The following is a 20,840-nucleotide window of genomic DNA, read 5'->3' as shown; positions in this document are numbered from 1 at the left end:
ACACAGGAATGTGAATCAGATCTCTTGAGGCTGATTAGGAGCTGGGCATGGGCAATTCTTGTAGATCTTTTCTAACTCATAATATTCTCTGTTTCTCTGAAATTTATTTGGGTCTGGTGATGATCCTGGCAACTTTATCACATGCAATGTGAAAGGTGCAAAATACAACTGGGCAGAGGGGTTTTGAAAAAAGAGGCATAAATTTTGTTGACAGAAGACTCCTGCCATATTCTCTCCTATATTCTCTATTTCTCTCTGCAGAGATCCAGGACGTGCTTTCTCCACCACTTCAACAAGGGTTTTGTTGAACCCAACAGCTCTAGAGTTTCTGTCTCAACCCTCACAGTTACAGAGGGTTGAATACCTGCAGATCTAAGCCAAGCTGCACAGATTTTATTTAGTTCTCAGTGGGCCAATGTTCAGCTGAAAAGATGAAACTTTGGGAGTGAAGTTAGGGTTACTTCAGAGTTAAAACCCTGAAAAAAGTCTTTCTTCTATTTTTAGCTGCTATTTACAGGCTGCTGCAGGCTGTCAAGGCCAAAGAGCAGATTCAAAAAACATCCTCACATGCAGACAACGAACAGTTTTATTCTGCTACTAAGGTGATATTACTTTGTTTAAATATTTCTGTAAGAGTCTGTCTTGGAGAAAAAAAAAAGAAAAAAACCAAAACAAAACAAAAAACTGGAGAAACAACCACTATTTCTGCCGTTCATTCCTATGTATTGTAAAATTTTTACTCATTGATTTTCAGTGCTCTGTATACACCAGTACGATTTGTTGTATTTAAAGTACCTTTCCATAGGTTGAAAATATGTACTGTACCATTTTTTAAATACAATTGGCAATTTGCTTACAGGAAATGAAAATTTGAATGTTCTTATTTTGGCATGTAAGCTACTTCACTACAAAGAGATACCACAGAGTATAATCATGCAGTAGTTAAACAGTTGAGAGCTAAACCACATTTTGCAATCATTCACCTTGTACCCAACAGGAAGGTCCTGGCAATCCTGGGAACAGCCACTGACTTTCTTACTGAGGCATTCATTAATGTGGCAGCTTTTCTCATCAGAACCATCACTGCAATCTTCTTTGTTATCACAAACCTCGCTCTGAGGAATGCACTTGCCATTTTTGCACATAAAGAAAGAGCTGTTACATGACTGCTCTGAAAAACAAAAAAAAAAACCACACAACTTGGTGTCATCTCTTAGTATTTGGAATTAGCTTTCTCATGGATCAGCTGCTGTGTGCATGCAAAAGGAAAAAAAGATGTGTAACAACTGAATGTTTATTCCTTATTGTTAGCTTTATGAAAAATCACTTTTCAGTGTCTTTGAAGGTTATTCCTCTCCTGGAAAAATGGGTGAAGACATCAACTTATTACTCCCTACTACACATTTGTTTTCATATAATGGAGAACCCTCAATATAATCCCTGCATAAAATACAGTTCTAGTTTCCAGAAGTTTAAAAACATGGGTTCCCCCCCTGTGGATGCTGAGGGGTTTAGGGACACAACTGGCTGAATTCCAGTGCATTCCTTGTCTAATGACCTGCAAATATGTTCTTCCCTGTTTGGCAAAACTTCAACACATCATTTCAGCTACATTCAGATCCTTCAAACAACAATTGGAACATTTAAATAAATATAAGGTAGGTGTGCTGCCTCACCTCACAGCAGAGGAGTGTTTTCCATCAAAACTGGAATAAAGAACTTGGCTACAGTGCAGTGAAATCCTAAGGTCTAGGCAGAAGAATTGGTCTTTCAAAAAGCCACAGACTAGAACAACATATGCAGACCAGGACTAATTTCCCTCTCAAAAACCAAACAGACCTCATCAAAATTATTAATGTAAGCAGAAAATATCAATAAAACCAATAGCATTCAGTCAATAATTTACTTAAAAAATGAAAACCATGTTTATTATATAGAGTGGGAGCCACTTTACATCCCCTTTTATATGAACTCCTGCATGATGAATATCTGGAACACAGTAACCATTATAAGAGCAAGCTAGAAATTTTGGAAATTACAATATTAAGATCATCTTATTTTAGCATCAACAGGAGTTATGCATTAAGGAAGTGTCTGCTATTTTATTCCATAGGAACTTGTGGCTTGGACTTGATAAGCCAAAGTTTTGGATGCTCAGAACAATTTCTCCTTGCAAGACATGAGCAAAATCACCATGAAAGCTGTGGAAATTTAAGGTATGAGGTTTTACATGTGCTGACTTAGAGCCCTAAACCATCGCTCTAAAAAGGAAAGCTCACATGTGTTCTTCAAAAAATTACAAACCTGAACTTTTGCACTTGGTGCAAAACATTACAAACCCAAACTTTTGCACTTGGTGCAAAACATTACAAACCTGAACTTTTGCACTTGGTGTTGATAGGGGCTTCATCAGAGTGGTCTGGGCAGTCGAAGTCCCCATCACATTGCCACTGGGAATTGAGCAGGCAGCGCCCATCAGCACAGGTGAACTCTCCAGGACGGCAGCGACGGTACCCTGCAAAACCAGCAACCACCCACCTCATGCTTGCTCTCAGAGCTTCAACATAAAATTCTGCATGGTTGAAGCAGCAGAAAGAAAATTTTTTTTTGCTCCATTTAGAGATGCACAGTGTTGTGCTCGTACACCAGCAAAGAGAGAAATCAAAATAAAGACATCTATAATATACAGATATTTTCTAGCTATTTTCTGTTGTGTTCTCATTTCTGGAGCAAATTTAAGAGTAAATAACCAATATAGATTGTAACAGCACAAAACCAGGCATGATAATTGTTGCTGTCATATTTTCTGGAAAAATCTCTTTGCCAGGATTTCTTCTCCTGGGAAGCTGAGAAAGCTCAGAGAAAAATGAAAACAATAATTATCTGACTTCCTTCTCCTGTGTTTTGCTGTTTTGGAATGTCATTGGAGATTGTTTATCCGACATGTGAATTGTTTTTACTTAATGACCAGTCACAGCCAGCTGTGTTCAGGCTCTGGAAGCAGTCACAAGTTTTTCATTAGTATCCTGTTAAGCCTTCTTTAAGTATCTTTTCTCTATTCGTTAGTATAGTTTTAGTATAGTATTCTTTAATATAAGTACATAAAATAATAAATAAGCCTTCTAAGAACCTGGAGTCAGATTCTCAATTCCTCCTTCGTCCTGGGGACCCAGCAAATACCACAGATAATCACCAATTTGTCATTTTGAAGGGGATATTTGCTCTGTATTTTCCATAAAAAATTATTTACATAGATTAATATTTCTGAGTATGGCCCAGATACATTGAACAGACACTCAGAACATATAAGAAACCCTAAATTCATGTGAATGGTGAAAATTAAACATTCACATAAGGTTATAGTTGATAGAATTTAAATGCAGTGATAATCATGACAGATGAGTTTGATTCTTTGATTAAAAAAAGGTATATGGAGACAAAGACAAAAATAAATATCATAAAGATAAACTTATTAAACAAGAAATTCTAGGGCATACTTTTAAAATTCTCCTAAATTTTATTAGCAATCAACTGTAAGACTCTATGGAAAATAATTTGTCACTGTAGCCCCAGATCCAAGTTAATTCCAAGCTGTATTAATTAATGCATAATTTAAATTGAGAATTAAAACAATTAAAAAAAAAAAAAGATGAGCTTTCCTTTTCAATAATGCCTTAGAGTGGCAGACCTGAAGAATGCCTTACAGCAGTGTGAAATCGTTTTATTTACTCTATTTTTGTTATACTTGCCACATTCCAGGGATTCATCTGATCCATCTCCACAGTCGTCATCGTGGTCACAAACAAACTGTTTGGGAATGCAGACTTTGTTATGGCACATGAAAGCATTCTCATCACAAGTGTTATTGGGAGCTAAGGAAAATACAGCACATAAAAAAAAAAAGATAGAAATTGAGAACAATCAGATAAACAGCCGATTTTCTTACACAAAGCTGAAATGAGAAGTGAATTTGAGGGAATTCAATGGAAATAACCATAACTTTTTAGTCAGATAAAAAGCATCACACAATTCAATACTAGAAAAAGCTACTCATCAGAAAGAATGTTACAGAAGTAAAGATAGCTAAAATCTTCTGTAATCCAAGAAAGAAAAGCTTCAGAAGTCAATGCTGTCCATGGCTAAACTAAAGTCTGGCTTTGAAGAAAAGAATATTTTGGAAAAAGAGATGTCTTTATATTGATCTGTTCCTGAACAAATGCTCTTTGAAGGCCACAAACACTCAAAATATATAGAATGTACTTATGTACCATTTTTATGTATTAATAAAAAAAAAAAACCCTCCAATGAAACTATTACTGAACTCCTGACATTGTTCATGGAAACCTGTCTCAGGTAGGCTGGAAGTAGCATTTTATAGGGCAAGAGCTGTCAGGATCTGAACAATTAGACAGAGCAAACTGAAGACAGAACTTGCATCTCTTTCCTTGATGTACATCCCCCTTGACATGAGCAGCAGCATTTCCTTCAGGAAGGGCAATAAAACTGCAGAGTCACTGAAGTGCTGATTTTCACCAGTGAACACTGAATAACACCTGTGAAGTGCCACACACCCTGACCTCCAGCTGGGCTGCCTCGCTCTGTCAGCCTGAGTAAAGCGGTGAAGGATCCCCTCCATGTACTCACACAGGGGCCAGCACACACCACTAGCAAAGTGGACATGAAAATAGCATGAAATAGGATGAGAATAATGTGTTTTTGACATGCAAACCTACCACAGCCCGCCGTGGAGAGCTCATCGCTTCCGTTGGGGCAGTCGCGCTCGCCGTCGCAGAGCCAGTGCTGGGGCACGCAGGCGTGGGAGCCCAGGCAGCTGAAGGTGTCTGCAGCACACGTCACTGAGCCTGGGGACACATGGCAGGGAGCCCTCAGCACTGCCCCATCCCAAATCCCCAGCTGGAAAACCCTAGCCCATGCTCGTATGGTGACTAATGGTAATGATTAAAGGGGTTTATTTTCAAATCTCAGCGATTATTTCATTCTGCACATTACGATAAACCTACGGGCTGGGATCGTTTTACAGTCAAATTTTCACAGAATTCACAGCATGACCAGTCGGAAGAGATCATCAAGATCATGGAGTCCAACCCAGCTCCAACACCTCAGCTAAACCCTGGCACCCAGTGCCACATCCAGGCTTTGTTAAACACACCCAGGGATGGGGACTCCACCACCTCCCCAGGCAGCCATTCCAGAGCTTTGTCTCTCTTTCCATTAAAAACTTTTTCCTAATATCCAACCTGTATTTCCCTTGGTGCAGCCTGAGACTGTGTCCTCTGGTTCTGTCAGTGCTGCCTGGTGAAAGAACCCAACCCCCCTGGCTACAACCACCTTTCAGGGAGTTATAGATAAGGAGTGATAAGGTCACCTCTGAGTCTCCTTTTCTCCAAGCTAAACAACCCCAGCTTTTGACCATCTGCTCTTTCTTCCATTCTTTTCATTTATTCAGCCTCTTAAATTCCCCACACTTCATGGAAACTATCCAGCAGAATAACTTTTCAAACCAGTTTTGGTCAGTAACTTTGGCTGCATGTTTGGACTGACTGGACACAGGAAGTGATCTTCCAAACCACGTGATCCCTGCATCACCAAATTCTATGCCAGGAAGCCAAGGGAACTCCAAACTTTTGTTAATCAGTCCCACATAGAAAAAAACAATGTCTGCCAAGTACAACAGTAGTGGTAGCAAAAAATATCTGACAGCTCTGATCCAACTAACTCAACATATTATTTACCTGACTAATCTTTTTTTTTTTTTTGGCTATTTTTTAGATAATATTATACCCTAGGGTTAAACTTCCCCCATTTGACAGAAAATCTTAGGGAAAAATCAGTATTTTTCTTACATTAAGTTAAAATCCAGAAATATCAAAAAAGTGGCAAATGAGTGTAAGTAAGCAAAAGTTGCTCCTTTTGCATAAGTAAGATAGAAAAAAATTTTTTAAAAATTATTATTTTATTTAATTCCAATTAAAACTAGTAGAAAATGCACTGTCTCCTTTTTAGTGAAGTATTTTTAACTTATCTAAGAGGGAATAGAAGAAAGAGCTAGGAAGAAAAACAAACTTAAAACAAAAATACAATACCTTTAGGGTCTTCGAGCACCTCGCACTCAAATGTAAAACTCAAACAGGGGTTTTACATCAAGGATAGGAACTGGAGAACAGGCTGGCCGTCCTTTTACCCAGCTGGTTTGCCATTCATAACTTTACTGATAGTGATGCCTTAAGTTTTAGCTTTCATATTTTTCAGCTTCTGTACTGTCATGGTGTGTAACTCTAAACTTCATACGAAGTGTTAGCAAGTTCTCTCCACAGGGTAGTCAGACAAAACAATCCTTTCCCAGCCTGGGAACCAAGGACACCATTGCAGCTTCAGGCCCAAAAAGTGTAAACACCAACTAATTGAGGAGAACAAACTGGGAGGGTGGGACTATATAACCTGAAGCTGTAATTGGACATTTGACCCCAATATGGAAATGGACCAAAACTTATAAAAGTGTGAAAACTCCTAACCAATTGTCCATTTTTGTGACCATTTTGGGTCCATCCTGGGCAGAGCCATGGGCAGGCTCTTGGACTGCCCAAGGTGTATCTTTTGAAGGCCTTTTAATAAAAACCTACTTAATTCCTTTAACTCAATCTAGCCTCTGTTCTAGGTCAGCCTCTTTAGGCATCAATAGAATCACACAAATCATATGGTCCCTATAAAAATGAAGCTATCTGCTGGGTGGAGGGGGCTGAGGGAGGAGATCCCTCACACCCTTTGGAGTTTCTGTCCTTGCTCCCCTCTCAGCCTCTCTTTGGAGCACATGATCACCATCATTCAGCATGATCTGACCCAGCCCAGAATGGAAAAGATCAGGAGTGAGCTCACCACAGATGGCATCGCTCTCATCTAACCCATCTCCGCAGTCGTCCTCGCCGTCGCAGGTCCACTGCCTGGAGATGCACTTGTGTGCAGAGCAAGCAAACTGATTCCAGGAGCAGGATGAATCTGGGGGTGACACCAGGCCCTGCATTTGTTAGGTTCACAACATCACTGCATTCCCTGCCATTTTAAGCACAGTTTAGGATTTTTTGCATTGCTCCTTTCTCTCCTCCCATCTTCCATATATTAAAGTGCTCCAACACTGTACAATCCCAATCTTGTTATTCAGCATATTACCAGTTTGTGCAAGTTTGTATTCACCAACATATTTTTTAAAATAAACATATTCCAAAAGACATTCCATATTTTCAAATATTTTGTAAGTAGGATGAGGATAAACAGCTTAGAAAACTGAAGCCTGGTTTGCACGTTTAACAACTCCTACAGCTACAGTGAACTTTATTTGGGTAGTAGGACAGAGAGGGCACAGTTCAAAATTTCCAACCCAGCCTTCCTCCTGGTATTCCAGAAGTTAACTCCATCTTTAAAAGATATCATTATTTTTTCTCACAAGAAAAATTTCTGTGTATTTTCTTTTTCCCATTTACACTTTTCTATACATTGAAAATTAAAGCTTAGTTTCTATATTCAAAAATCAGACTGCAAAACTGTCCTAAATCAGTGCTAATCTTTTCTGAAAAATTCAGATCTTTCATTTTTCCCAGGCTTCTTTCTTTAAGAATAAAGTCTATTTTGTTGCAACTGATTTTGATGACAACAAATTTTAATATTAACATTAAAAGAATTTTAGGTAAGAAATCTGAATTAAAAGGAGAGCATTGTAACAGGTATCACAAAATGACCAAGAGCAATCAATGGGGTAAGAACATTGACTTAATCCCCCTTCCCTTTTGCCCACAAAAATCAGTTTACAGTATTGTACACAAGAGAATAACACCTGGAGAAATGTAAACACCAAGTTATGCTTGATAAATGTGGCCAACAAAAAATATTCTGATTGTCACAGTGCACAGCACTTCCTAATTTCAAAGTTACGAGATAAAAATGTACAATGTAAACTGCAAACCAAATATGGAACCATGTCAGTGGGAACTGGGTCATGAAGAGAGTAGTAAAATAAATACCAAGCAATAAAATGTTCAGTCATGGTAAGAAGTAAAGGAAAAAACCCACAAAAAAAATGGAAAAAACCCCCAAATTTCAGGCCTTATTTAAATTGGGAATGGAAAAATTTGACAGTACTTTCTGGTACAATTTCATTACAAAAAATAATCCATTCAGGTAATCCATACAAACTGAAAAACCAGCTTTCACTAGGAGTAAAACCAACCTGCTTTGTGCCTCAATTAGGTAAAATTTAAGAATCTGATAAGATCTGAGACAGAACAGACCGTTAATCCAGTTCACAGTTCATGCTGTATTATATTTACATCACTTTTGTCATTACTTTAAACAGTTATATCTGTATGGCCTCTGATGCTAAGCAATGCCTACTTTGAGGCTTGGGTATTTCCTCATGGGCTCCAGACACTGATTCAAATTCATTATATCTGTAAAACACTTCTAATGAGGAGTTGTGAAGAGTTAGTGGAATTGTTAAATATTAAAGTAATAGAAAACCTTGTAAAAACCCTGGATATAAATATATCCTTAAGAGAAAAAAAATAAATTAAAGAGCTGGCATGAAATAGAATTTAAGGTATTGGCAGCATGAAGTATTAGAGCTGAATCTGAAAACACAGCTTTAAAGACTTTTTAGACTCTCTGAGATATAAATGCACACTTGTCTGTTTCCAAAGTGCATTAGTGACTAGAGAAATACAAATAAGACAAAATGCTCACCACAGTGCAATTCATCTACTCCGTCCTCACAGTCTTTCTGCCCATCACAAAGCCAGGTGGTCAGAATACATCTTCCACTAGGACAACCAAAATAATTTTCTTCACATGTGGGTTTGTTTTGAACTGTGATAAAATAAAGAATGTAATGTAAAATGGTCTCTACTAGTATGATTAGGAGCCTAATACATTTCTGCTAAATTTCTGAATACTGATGGACAAAGTGTTTATGTCTAAAAATGGAAAAAAAAATGCGTTCATAAAAAAAAAAGTGATTGCTAAGTAGTTTAAGGAGTTGAAGTAGTTATTTTTTTATTTTTAGAGAAGAATCAGAGCACAGCTACAAACTAAATCAAAAGGCCTGGAGAGGAAAGTAGTTCAGTTTACAGGTTTTGAGGTCAGGCAGGTCAGCATTGCTTGTTGTGTTACACCAGCTGAAGAAATTGCCCTTCTGAACTTTCTGTTGTCATTTACAAAATAATCTAATTGTGGCAGTATTTTTGTCACTGGGAGAAGCCACAAATCTCATGCATGCACTGACTAACAGGAGCTAAACTAGTGATGCTGGAGCCAGAGGTTTAGACTTGGTCAGGAATTAAAACGCTCCCCCTCGTCTTTTTAATTTTGTTTAGTCAGAAAGTAATTTAAAATTTGACTTTTGTGAATGGCTAAGAAACCAGGCGTGAGGAAAGAAAACATGCCACATGTAGAGTTTCATGATGCAAGCACAATTATTAGTCTAAAACCAGCTTATTTTCAAAATCTTAAGCAAGGTCCTGAGAAAACCCAGGATGGAATTCCAAGCTCTGGAGACCACTGAAACTCTCTGCCATGATTTTCATTATTCCCTCAGTGTACTGGATTTGTTTTCAGCCTCCTCTCTTTTAAAAGGAAAGGTAAAATAAACATTTATGGCTTCTACAGCTGTATGAATGAAAAAGAAAACAACAAAAAAAAAGACTAAAGAAAGAAGTGGAACATCTGTGATGACTTGGTAGATATTAAGGATTCCCTAAGCAAAGCTACCCTCCATGAGTATTTTGCTGTAATTTTCTGTAAGAACAATGACACTGAACTAAACTGCTAATGGGAATTGCAATATTCATAACAGAAACAACACTCAAAAACTTAATGTGCCAGAGCTGGTCAGTTTTGAATGAAATGGCAAAGGAAATCACATGTAGGCTGAGTGGGGATGGTATTGCTTCCAAGTAAAGGGAGGAATGATCCAGGCAATTAGTCACACATTAAAATGATGGAACATTTTGGCACACATTTGGAATTCAGAGAGAAGTAATACAAATAAATGGACAATGGAATAAAATGCACATTAGTGCACTTATGCAACATTAGTTTACCCAAGCTGTAGCACCCTGCTCTCAACATTTTCCTTGGTACGGAAAAACAACCCTTTTCTTTGTCTAAAAACACAGCAAGTTCAGCTACTTTGACCTTAATGAAATGTTATATACAATAAATTCTTCATAATTAAGAGATAATCTAGAGAAGGCAGAGATTAGAATGAAAATTCTAACTAAATATTCATCTATTTTATAGGACTGATGGAAGTTCCTAATGATAGGTTGGCTGACAGTTCTGCTGAAGTCCCAGGTTCCTCTGGATCCTGGTAATATTTTTGTCAATAAATTTGGCACAATGTATGTGAGAATTCTAACAGAACCTTCTGGTGACACAACAGGATTATCACGCAGATAAAGAGAATATTAAATGGAAAGAATCAGATTCTGTCCACTACTATGCCAAAATTTGATGGCATTGAACAACAAAAAATTAGAAGTTCTAAATTTATAAGCAAATAAAATGTATTATTTAGCAAATATTTATTTTTATTCAACACTAGTTCTTAGAGGAAAGAGAGTTACTGGTCAACAGGAGGTTAATTTCACTCTAAAATGAATCAAATATAAAAAAATAGAAATAAAAAATATTTTCATTTTGTAATTCATATTTTCAAACTCAAACGAGGGGTTCTGGATAAAAATGGAGCAAGCACATAAATGCCCTCCTTCATTAGGTAAGAATTTGATATTATGAATAATTCACTGGTTAACATTAAATAGAATCCCAGTCCTGTGTCTGGGGCTCAAGTTGTCATGATCCCTTTCTCCTGGCTCCTACCACAAAAGCATTCTACCCTGGCAGCCTATTCCAAGGACCTCCACCAAATAAAAGAGAAAGTAAAACAAGTCAGCAAGAAAAGAAATACCACCCACTAAAGCAGTAGCTAATAAAAGTTCCTGAGTGATTATGCTGATGCTTGATGAGCTTGACATTTTAATGACTCATGTTTTACTTAAATAAAAATGATAAATGACAGGCCTAACCTGGAGGAAATAGAAAGCTAGACATTACAGTTTGCTTCAGAAAAAAAGTCAGTATTCATTTGTAATAATTTGCATAATCCCAGGAAAAACAAAATAAAGGTGAATAAACTGCATTCAGCATTGGAATAATATCTATGTTAAATAAATCAGTATTGACTGAATAAACATTTTGCAACACAATGAGAAACACTCTCCCTCCCCAAACAGGAATTTTTTTTATTTGTTTAAAAGGTAAATTAATGTTTTGTGTTTGGTTTTTAAAATTTTTTTTACAGTTACCTGGGCATTTTAATTCATCTGTATAATCTCCGCAGTCATTAGAGCCATCACAAATCCATTCTGGCAGTATACAGAGGGAAGTGGAATTACAGCTGATAAATCCTGAAGATTTTATCCCAAGTTTGTAGAAGTAAGCACAGTTTGTATTATCTGGAAAGAGACAGAAAATTTCCACAACACCTAACACAGCCTGAGAGCCTCAACGTTTAATTTTCACGTCGGGCTGGAGGAGCCCACGCAGGCGTTGGAATCCCAAGCAGCAACACCCGGGATTGAACCGCTCCGTAACAAGGAACAATCAGGGAGCAGCTGCTGGGAGGGGGCAGGAACACAAACTCACTGCAGTTCTTTTCATCCGAGGCATCTGCACAGTCAATGATCTGGTTGCAGCGCGCCGATTTCCCGACGCACAGCCCGTCCGCGCAGCGGAACTCCGCCGGGGCGCACGCCGAGTCTGCAACACGCGGTTGGAAAGGATGGAAATTTGTGTGCTAAACACGCTCTTCAGATGCACATCAGACACGTGGTGATGGTTAAACCTTCTGCCTTTCAGAATGAGGCATTCAGGACACGCTGTACTTTCCAGCAGATGTGTGATTTGGAGTTTATTACACCTTATAGGTTGCTAATTTTTTAATTTATTTTTTAAGCCTAAAAGTGTGTCTAGGCAGTTCAATTCATTTTGAGATAATCAATTGTCCTCGTTTTGCACGATTGCAGATTTCCCTGGGCGGCTGCTATTTGTGAAAAAAATTGTGAGCCACAAGAGAACTGTTTTATTTCTTGTGGAGAAATCTCCATAACATTAACAAGAGGGACTTCTCTTCCTAAGTGAACTGAAGAAAGACTTTTCTACAAGTGGCAAACTTACTGAAATTTTAGGTTTTGTTTCTTTACGTTGCCAGTGGGAAAGAAAAGGTTGTGAGGGGAGGACAAGTGTTCTGAAGGTTTTGTTCTGATTCTTATAACTCTTTCTTCTAGTTACTGTTAATAAATTTTTCTTTTTACCCTTTTAAAGTTTTGAGCCTGCTTTGCCTTTCTCCTAATCCTACCTCACAGCAGGAAGTGAATGCTCTGGTGACTGGCCAGCACTGAACCCACCACACTCATTGATGCATTGGCCAGGAAATCCCAAAATTGACAAAATCTCAGATTGGTGAACCAAAACCAATACATGAAATTGGTGTTTCCAACTGGTTTTGAACTGAAACCACCACATCATCATTTGAGGGAGGAAGAAGTATTTTCAGGATCATCCATGAATCTCAGATTTATTTTGTGTAAAACCAGCTTGGGGTTCTTGCCTATATGCTTTTACCCCTACTTAGATAAATGACTAAAATAATTTGGTGCCTTCACAAAATGCTTGTTGCTATTTAGCTTTTAGTTATAAATCACGTGGAATAATATCCCTGCCAGCCCTTCTGAATTGTAACTAAGGATTTGTGTGTCTGCTTGCTGGTCTATATGCATTGGCTGTTGCACAGATATAAATATTCATGTTAAAAGATATCAATCAAAAAACAATTCTGATATGAAGAGGAGAACAATTCTAGCAAGCTTTGCAAAGGACACAGACAGTGCCATGCGTCTGAGAAGCAGAGAAATGAAGCATTTCCTGCTTCAGGGAAGAGGCACATGCAGAGGAGAAATCACCATCTTTCAATGCGCCTGCAGTAAAGTTACTCTCTCATTACCTCACAGAAGATACCTGTATTTTATATTTTATACATATAAAACATTAAATATTATATGCATAATGCAGATGTATATTTTATATTTTATAGCCAAAACCACTCTCCTTCTAGAAGACCATAGGTGCAAACCGAAATCAGCCTTTGCATCAATCCCACCTTATGATTAAATCGCACGTTATTTTCCAGCTACTCCTATTTGCATAATGAGTATTTACAAAGCAATATTGTGAAATCACCTTGGAAATAAGATGCCATTTACCTTTGCAGTCAAATTCATCAGAGTTGTCACCACAGTCATTGGCACCATCACAGACTCTGTCACTGGGAACACAGCGGCGGTTGGAGCACGGCTTGAAGCCCTTCCGACAGCCTCTGTTTTCTGGAAAGTTAAATAGCAGCTCATGATTGGATTGACACCTCGTGAAAACAGCCTTACCCTCCATCCAAACAAACGTTCCAGAACAATATTTTAATTGGTGATGCATTCCAAGCTACAGGGGAAAAAAAACCAAACTTCAGAAATTGCTCATCTATTATGCAGCGTAACTTGGACTGATATGGGGATAAAGAGCAATAAATGAAAGCATGATGAGAAAGAATGACCCAAAAAAAAAAAAAAAGAAAAAAGGGTGGTCTAATTCCCAGCTTTTATTATCTTGGTACAAAATGCCCATGTACTTTAAATGCATTTGTTTTGACACACTTGTTTGGGGAGAATGTTTGCATGTGGCATCACACAGAATGAAGCGTACCAAATTTGGCCTAAACCAAAACAGGAATAAATGCAGAATAAAATAACAAAAAACATTAGCAGAGAGGTTTCTGGATTTCTGAGCACCAATACCAAAAGTATTCTGCTCAAGAACACTATTGAAGAATGTATGAATTTAACATATAATGATATGTCTGAAAATTCAGGACTGATTTACTAAAGCCCTAATTATTGCAGAAGTCACAATAATAATGTTCACTGCCTTAGTTAATCAAAATAATGAGTCCAGCACTCTGCTCTTTATCAGCTTCAGAAAGCAACATCCTGTATATGACCTAGTGCATGAAAGGGCCCCAGTTCTTCCAGGTTTTTTCTCCAACATGTAGCAAAATATTTGGTACAGTTGATTTAAACGAGGAAAGGTGTTCACTGTCACATTGCAAATTAAAGCATGTCCTTCATAAAATTACGTGGCAAATCCATGGAAAAACAAACTGTTTGTTCTCAGAATCACAGAATCATGGAATGGGTTTGAAGGGATCTTAAAAACCATCTCCTTCCACCCCAGGCCATGGGCAGGGACGCCTTCCACTTTCCCAGGCTGCTCCAAACCCTGTCCAACCTGGCCTTGGACACTTCCAGGGATGGGGCAGCCACAGCTGCTCTGGGCAACAAATCTTGTATTTATAAATCTATTTATAATTTTAATAACTAGCATTTATATATTTTATATTATTGTACAATAAGGTATCTTCCATCTTTAAAAAATCAGTTAGCCATGTTTTTCCTTCTTTTTGTTCTAGATAGAAACATGAGAGAACCTTTGAGATGCTTTTTCTTAAATATGTCAGTTAATACATGAAGTTTGGAAGAAAAAAAATTTTGAGGTAATTTTTTCCATGTCATGTCAAGGTTTTCTCATTGTGTATTGGCATTTTCTTCCTGGGCATCTTGGCCAAGCAGTTGGTGGGAATAAGAGGAAGCAAACTAAGCATGTTTAACACCACCATGACAACAGGAAGGTGAAAGATCTGGAAATACCCACCACAGTAGAAAAGTTTCTCATCAGACTTGTCCTTACAGTGAGTAATGCCATCACAAGTCAGCTGATAATCAATGCATTCACCGTTCCCACATTCAAACTCTGAATAGATGTTGCAAGTAGAATTTTTACCTAAAAATAAACCACATTAACATGTAATTTTTAAAAGCTTTTACAACTAGTGAAAATGAGAAAACATGCTGGCTGCATTTCAATTTTGACCTACGTGAATTTTGAAAACCTGAGTACAAAACAGTAAAACACACCATGGCATCAGAATTTAAAAGCTTCTACAAAGACAACCTGTAAAAGAAATTACATTGACAAATATCCATGAAGGAACATGCAGTGAAACAATTCACAAGCACTCATTCTGATAAGAGAAGAATTTTGGAACTACTGTGCTCAGCTTCCTTCTACCCACCCATGCCATCCCAACCCCCAGCTTGAATGATACAGCCTAAACCCCAAGGCACAAAACCTACTGCTTCCATTTTACATTTTTCTTTCATGCACAAAAACCCTCCCCTTCTTAACTAGTAGATGTTTTATCTCTTATTTTAGAAGAGAACCAGGAGCACATTTAAAATTTTTACTCTTTTACTTAAGAAACAAAAACATTTCACAAATTAGACACAACAGTTTGGTCATGAACTTCAGGATAAGTCATGCATCTGCTTTGTGAGTATGGTTCTAACCAAAATATCAAAGTGAAGAGAAACTAGGAGCATCAAAGCATCATTAAGATCACTCAAAAAGAAGAAGTATGGAGAAATTATACCCAATTGTTATGCTTCTTTCTTGTTTCCAATAGAATCACTTCAGTAAAAATTCAGGAAGAACAAATGTTTGTTATACGCAATAGCCAAGCCAATATAAACTGAAAGCATTTCTTGATTTGATTGAAACATGAAGAAAAAGTGCTGAAAACAGATTCTGAACAAGGTGAGATTTGGTCTTGAATATGACTTATTTAGTCCTTTACATTCTCATATTTTTATCTCTTTTCCCTCCATTTTTTAGCATTGTAAGAACTTATGGAGAATAATTATCAATTCCATTCGTATTTCATCTAGTTCAGCATCTTAGACTGCAATCTTTAGAAAAAAAAAATGAAAATAATAAAAGTATATGCAGTATAACCTGCCCTCAGTTTGAGTCTAACTGGACACCCTTGTAGAGATTGCTTCAAACTCCATCTTGGAGAAATAAAAAATTTAAACACCTTTCAAACGGTTTCTTTGATGACAAGTAAGTAGTCGGAGCAGTCATTACCCATATCATCATCTCCCCCCCTCAGAATTTCACTGAAGCTTTGTCTCAGGACTCTTGACTGGCAGTAAGTCATACAGCCTAATTACACTGTGAAAGGACAGTTAATTCTTTCTCTCAGCTAGAATTGCTAACTTTCAATTTTATTGAGTATCACTTGCAATTCTTTTATGAAGAAAGGAACTTTTGATCTCAAAGCTAAACTCTAGTCTGTCTTGTTTCCATCCTTTCTGTGCTACTCTACCCATCATTTAATGTCGTCTTCTTTTTCTTTCCTGATAACTGAGATCAACATTTCCTGTAAACACTCTACAGAGTAATTTAGAAGATTAAATCTTATTTCATCTCCTAGATGACAATTTAAACATGGTTTTACCTAAGAGCAATTTTAAGAATTGCGATGCATTTGGAAAATATAAATGCCATATAATTATAAAATAAATTGTTAGGCATGTGAATGCATCTGCTGAACCTCTCTCACTTCCACTGCCAATCACTGGTTTGACAACATAGAGAGATAGGTGAGAAAGTGCTTTAATTAAGGTTCAACTTCAGTAGCTTATCCCACATAACCCCAGGGAAGGATACATACAGATATATCTATCTTAGCAGTAATTGTGATAAATACGTAAAAATTCTATTTATAGGAAACAGCAACCCACTACCATACTAGGAGTTTAAGGAGAGTATGAACATGTTTTAACCCCCCAAAAGCCTTATGAGACAAAAGAGCTAAAAGCCTGGTTTGTGCTGAATAGCCAGATCAATTTTTTTCAGTATACAGAAGAAATAAAATGAATGGCTTGGGCCAACTGTCCTATGAAAGCAAAGTGCCTCAGAGCACAGAAAAGCATCATGTCAGCCACTATTACTTACTCACACATCTGTTATCATCTATCAGGACTCTGTCCCCTCTGCACGAGCAGTTGACTCGTCCATCAGGCGTCAGAAGGCACAAATCATGGCAGCCTCCATTCATTTGTGCACAGGGAGATAACTCACCTGGAAGACAAACGACAAGAGATGAACTCTATTTTATTAAATTTGCTTCAGTGGCCAATGTCTTTGAGGGAGCAAAAGTCACCGTATCTCAGATTCATGGGCAATTGATTCCGGTTTTATCAGTCAGATGAAAATGTCAGCATCCCTCAGATGCTGGCATGCTAAAGATAAACAAACACCTGGAAAATAATAATTTTAAAAACCTGCAACATTCAAAACTGCAGAAATTTGACAGGAAAGTATTTAACTGCTATCCACTGAGCTCAACACCCATAGCAGAACATTCTAAATAATGCTTATTTACTTGGTGTCCTGGGTTGCAAGATAAGTGTGTAGTCTATTGCCATCTGTTAGAGGTGGGACAGTTAATTGGGCAGTTTTCTTTCTCTCTTCCACAAAACAATCCTCCCTCTGGGAAAATTTCTTCTGTTAATGGGCCAGTGAGTGTCCCTGCATGGCTGATTAAATTCCATCATCCCATGGGGAGATGCTCTGCCCAGGGGGAGGAGCCAAGCATTCCTACCTGGATACAATCTGAGGTTTGGAACACCCCAGCAGCCTTTGCCCCCTGCATTCCCAGAGGAGCAGCTTTCTCCTGCCCTGCATTCCCAGAGGGAGAGCAGGCCCATCTCCAGCAGCCCTGGAGCTGCAGAGGAAAACTCCCCCCTTGTGCAGGATCCTGCTGCAGCAGAGCCACAGCTGGCACTGCAGGAGGGCTGAGCCCCCCTGGGATGGGGCTGTGCCCCCACCCTGACACACAGGGGGTTGGGTCCTATTCTGACTCTGTCAGTGGATTTTCTATTGTTTGTTTGTACTATTGCATTTGTATTTTAATTTTCCTCGTAAAGAACTGCTATTCCTATTCCTATATCTTTGCCTGAGATCCTCTTATTTTAAAAATTATAATAATTTGGAGGGAGGGGATTTACATTTTCCATTTCAAGGAAGACCCCTGCCTTCCTTAGCAGACACCTGTCTTTTCAGACTTGGAAAAAGTTATACCCCATCTTTTCTTAACAAAAGAATTTATGAAACACCATGAAACACTTTTAACTCCGCTAAAACTAAGTAAAATCCCAGAAATGAATGCTATTGGCATTAGGAAAACTGCTTTGTAGCTTACAGCTGTTGGTGTCGTTGGCGACAGCGATGATTCCCATGGGCTGGTGCGGGATGTCGGAGCGGAGAACTTTGGTGTCCCCTCCCGTGTATTTGCTGGAACGCAGGATGGCTCTCCTCACTCCATCCGACCAGAAGATGTACTCGTCGTACACAGCCAGGCTGAGGAAGGTGCCTGGGCCAGACTTGACAATGACCTAAAATGCAAAAGTGCAGAAGAGAAACAGGAGAGGAAGTGCTGTCACTGAATGAGGGGATTTTAAAGTGCAAACTGCGACTCCCATGACGTTTAGGCAAAAGGCTTAATACTTTTATACCTGCAGCACCTGGGGAAATGAGATAACAGCATTTAAAATGTGTTAAAAGGATGCCACAGGCATCCAAATTTCAGAAAACCAGGCAGCTGTTCCTTAATTAAAAAAATCACAGTTTATCTGAACGTGCCTGTAAAAATACCTAGTCAACACTTTACCTGCTTAATAGCTCCAACAGAAGAGAGAAGAGGTTCTTTCAGCATGGCTGAAAGTCTAAAAATTCAGTCTTTAGGAACCAAAGTGAACTGAAGAGCTTCAGAACTGAAGAGTGCTCACCACATCATCACATTAGAAACCTGAACCCTAGATAATAAATGTTTCAGGTTTCCCAATTCAGAAAAAAAATACAATCTCACCATGGTAATAACAAATTTAAAACCTAGAAGGAACAAATGAATTGAAGGTCATTATATATAGTTTGAAAAAACTAGCACTATGAGGTCACTATAAGGTTTAAAAAAAATTCTAGAAATACAATGACTTTTATCTCAATCCAAAACAACAGCTCCTGTAAAATATTTGTATATGTTCTTTTTTTCCATATATCAGAATTAAAAATTTCACATGAACACCTTCCCTTCTGAAGAATATTATGAACTTCTATCAGTTTTTTAGTTAAAAGTTTAATTTTGGCTGAAGAGAATTACAGGAAGGGGGTTAATTCTATTAGATAATGGATATCAATAACACTCATTGTTTTTATTGAATTGTATTCTGGATTTGTCTGTGAAAAAATAGTAGGTTATGTATATTTATAAAGAGGGAACAGTTCTCACCCAGGCTATGAAAAAAAAAAAAATCCTGTGTCTATGTGCAACTTATCATAGGGAAATTGGGATAAAACTAGAAAAATAACATCCTTTAACACATGTACTTAGATCACCATGGTTTTCCATCTGCTTGGTGTGCTTTATCCCCTTTCCCAGAGGGAGTTTATAACAACTACGAGATTTCATGGAAATCCCCATGAATCAGCAATCCTTTGTGCTTGCAAGGGGATGCTGTGTGACAGCTCTTTAAAAAATGCTGGGATGAGAACAGAGATGTAATAGTCAATCCCATATTTAATTATTAAATAATTCATTTTGGGTGTGTAGGAAGTTTTTCTCCATATAACAAATGCACTGACTATAGAGGACATCCACATTTCATTTTGTGAAACAAAAGCCCCCAGTTTTGATACTACAGCTATGCCTTGGAGACTAAGAAGTTCTGCAGGATTCAATACCAAGGGATGCTCCAGGTTTGCTCCCACCTGTGCCAGTTCAGGACATCTCAACAACCTGCTAACATAAATAATTCTAGTCCTGTGCACAGGAACCTTCTTGTCCGTGTTTAAATTCACTTATACAGACAGAATGTCAAAATTGCTTACATTAATCAGATAATTATAACAAATTCTGCTTCACTACGCACATCATGTATTTCTGCATATTTTAAAGAGGGTTGGACAGCAAATCATTTTACCCAGCAAAGGTTTTTTCCCAGTGATAAATATCCCAGGAGGAACACTCTTCTCTACCCAACATTTTTCTGGAATGAAAAGTATTAAAAGATAAATGGGAATAAATTAATGGTAAAAGAATTTTTCTCTAATTGTGCACATTTCCAGTAAGACACTTTTCATAATACACTCTTAAAAGCTTAAAGTATTCATATTCAGACATTTCAAGGGGAAAAAAATTAAAAATCATCTATGTTTCTGAAAGATCTTTATGAAATCTGACCGTGCAGATTTTGCAGCCCCATATTCTCTGTGCTAGTGTGAAACTGTCCCAGTTGGAAAGATTTTATTGTTAAAACCAAGACTAAAGCATTGCCCTGCTAAGCTTTTTGTGCTGGGGAGCACTGTCCCAATTTATCTCAGATGGTAAGAATAGGATGCAAATTCACTGCAGAACTGATCATTGCTGTTCAGCCTTAGGAGAGCTGAGATCCAAATAAGTGCCACAAAACCAAACATTTTTTCACTATGCTCATTGTATTTCATTTCCTGGAGTCTCTGTATTAAGTCACAGCTCTATCCAAGGGCATTGGTTTTATTCAAGCAACCAAAATAAATACTTCATATTTCTATCAGCTTTTGTCCACCTCAACAGCTCTTTGAAATTCTAATTTATATAGTAACACTGAAAGTTGTGACAATTTTTTATTTCTATTTTTTTTAAGTCTGAATTTATACCAAAACTTGCAACAACAAAAGTACAATTTTAAAACTTTAAGGAGTCATGAAAAGACATCCCTACCACCCCTTCCACCTGCAAGAGTGGAAGTTGGACACATCCAAGAGTACATCCCATGTTTTAATTC

At 37.8% G+C, this 20,840-nt stretch overlaps 1 protein-coding gene across 1 annotated transcript in view; it reads right to left on the bottom strand.

Annotated features, from left to right (window-relative positions):
* The window catches only part of LRP1B (LDL receptor related protein 1B), a gene marked incomplete at both ends in the record, with an annotated part of 618,484 nt that overhangs the window by 98,495 nt on the left and 499,149 nt on the right, over nucleotides 1-20,840 (bottom strand). The window contains 12 exons of the mRNA XM_084209463.1: nucleotides 984-1,171; nucleotides 2,375-2,515; nucleotides 3,750-3,872; nucleotides 4,734-4,862; nucleotides 6,895-7,014; nucleotides 8,752-8,874; nucleotides 11,373-11,522; nucleotides 11,713-11,826; nucleotides 13,329-13,448; nucleotides 14,827-14,955; nucleotides 16,972-17,097; nucleotides 18,221-18,413. Of these exons, the coding sequence (XP_084065589.1) occupies nucleotides 984-1,171; nucleotides 2,375-2,515; nucleotides 3,750-3,872; nucleotides 4,734-4,862; nucleotides 6,895-7,014; nucleotides 8,752-8,874; nucleotides 11,373-11,522; nucleotides 11,713-11,826; nucleotides 13,329-13,448; nucleotides 14,827-14,955; nucleotides 16,972-17,097; nucleotides 18,221-18,413 (1,656 nt within the window). The remainder of the gene's footprint in view (nucleotides 1-983; nucleotides 1,172-2,374; nucleotides 2,516-3,749; nucleotides 3,873-4,733; nucleotides 4,863-6,894; nucleotides 7,015-8,751; nucleotides 8,875-11,372; nucleotides 11,523-11,712; nucleotides 11,827-13,328; nucleotides 13,449-14,826; nucleotides 14,956-16,971; nucleotides 17,098-18,220; nucleotides 18,414-20,840) is intronic.

The sequence above is a fragment of the Fringilla coelebs genome, assembly GCF_963513975.1.
Source record: "Fringilla coelebs genome assembly, chromosome: 7".
Classification (NCBI taxonomy): Eukaryota; Metazoa; Chordata; class Aves; order Passeriformes; family Fringillidae; genus Fringilla; species Fringilla coelebs.
Note: the sequence above shows the minus strand (reverse complement) of the source record. Positions and strands in the feature narration are given on the sequence as shown.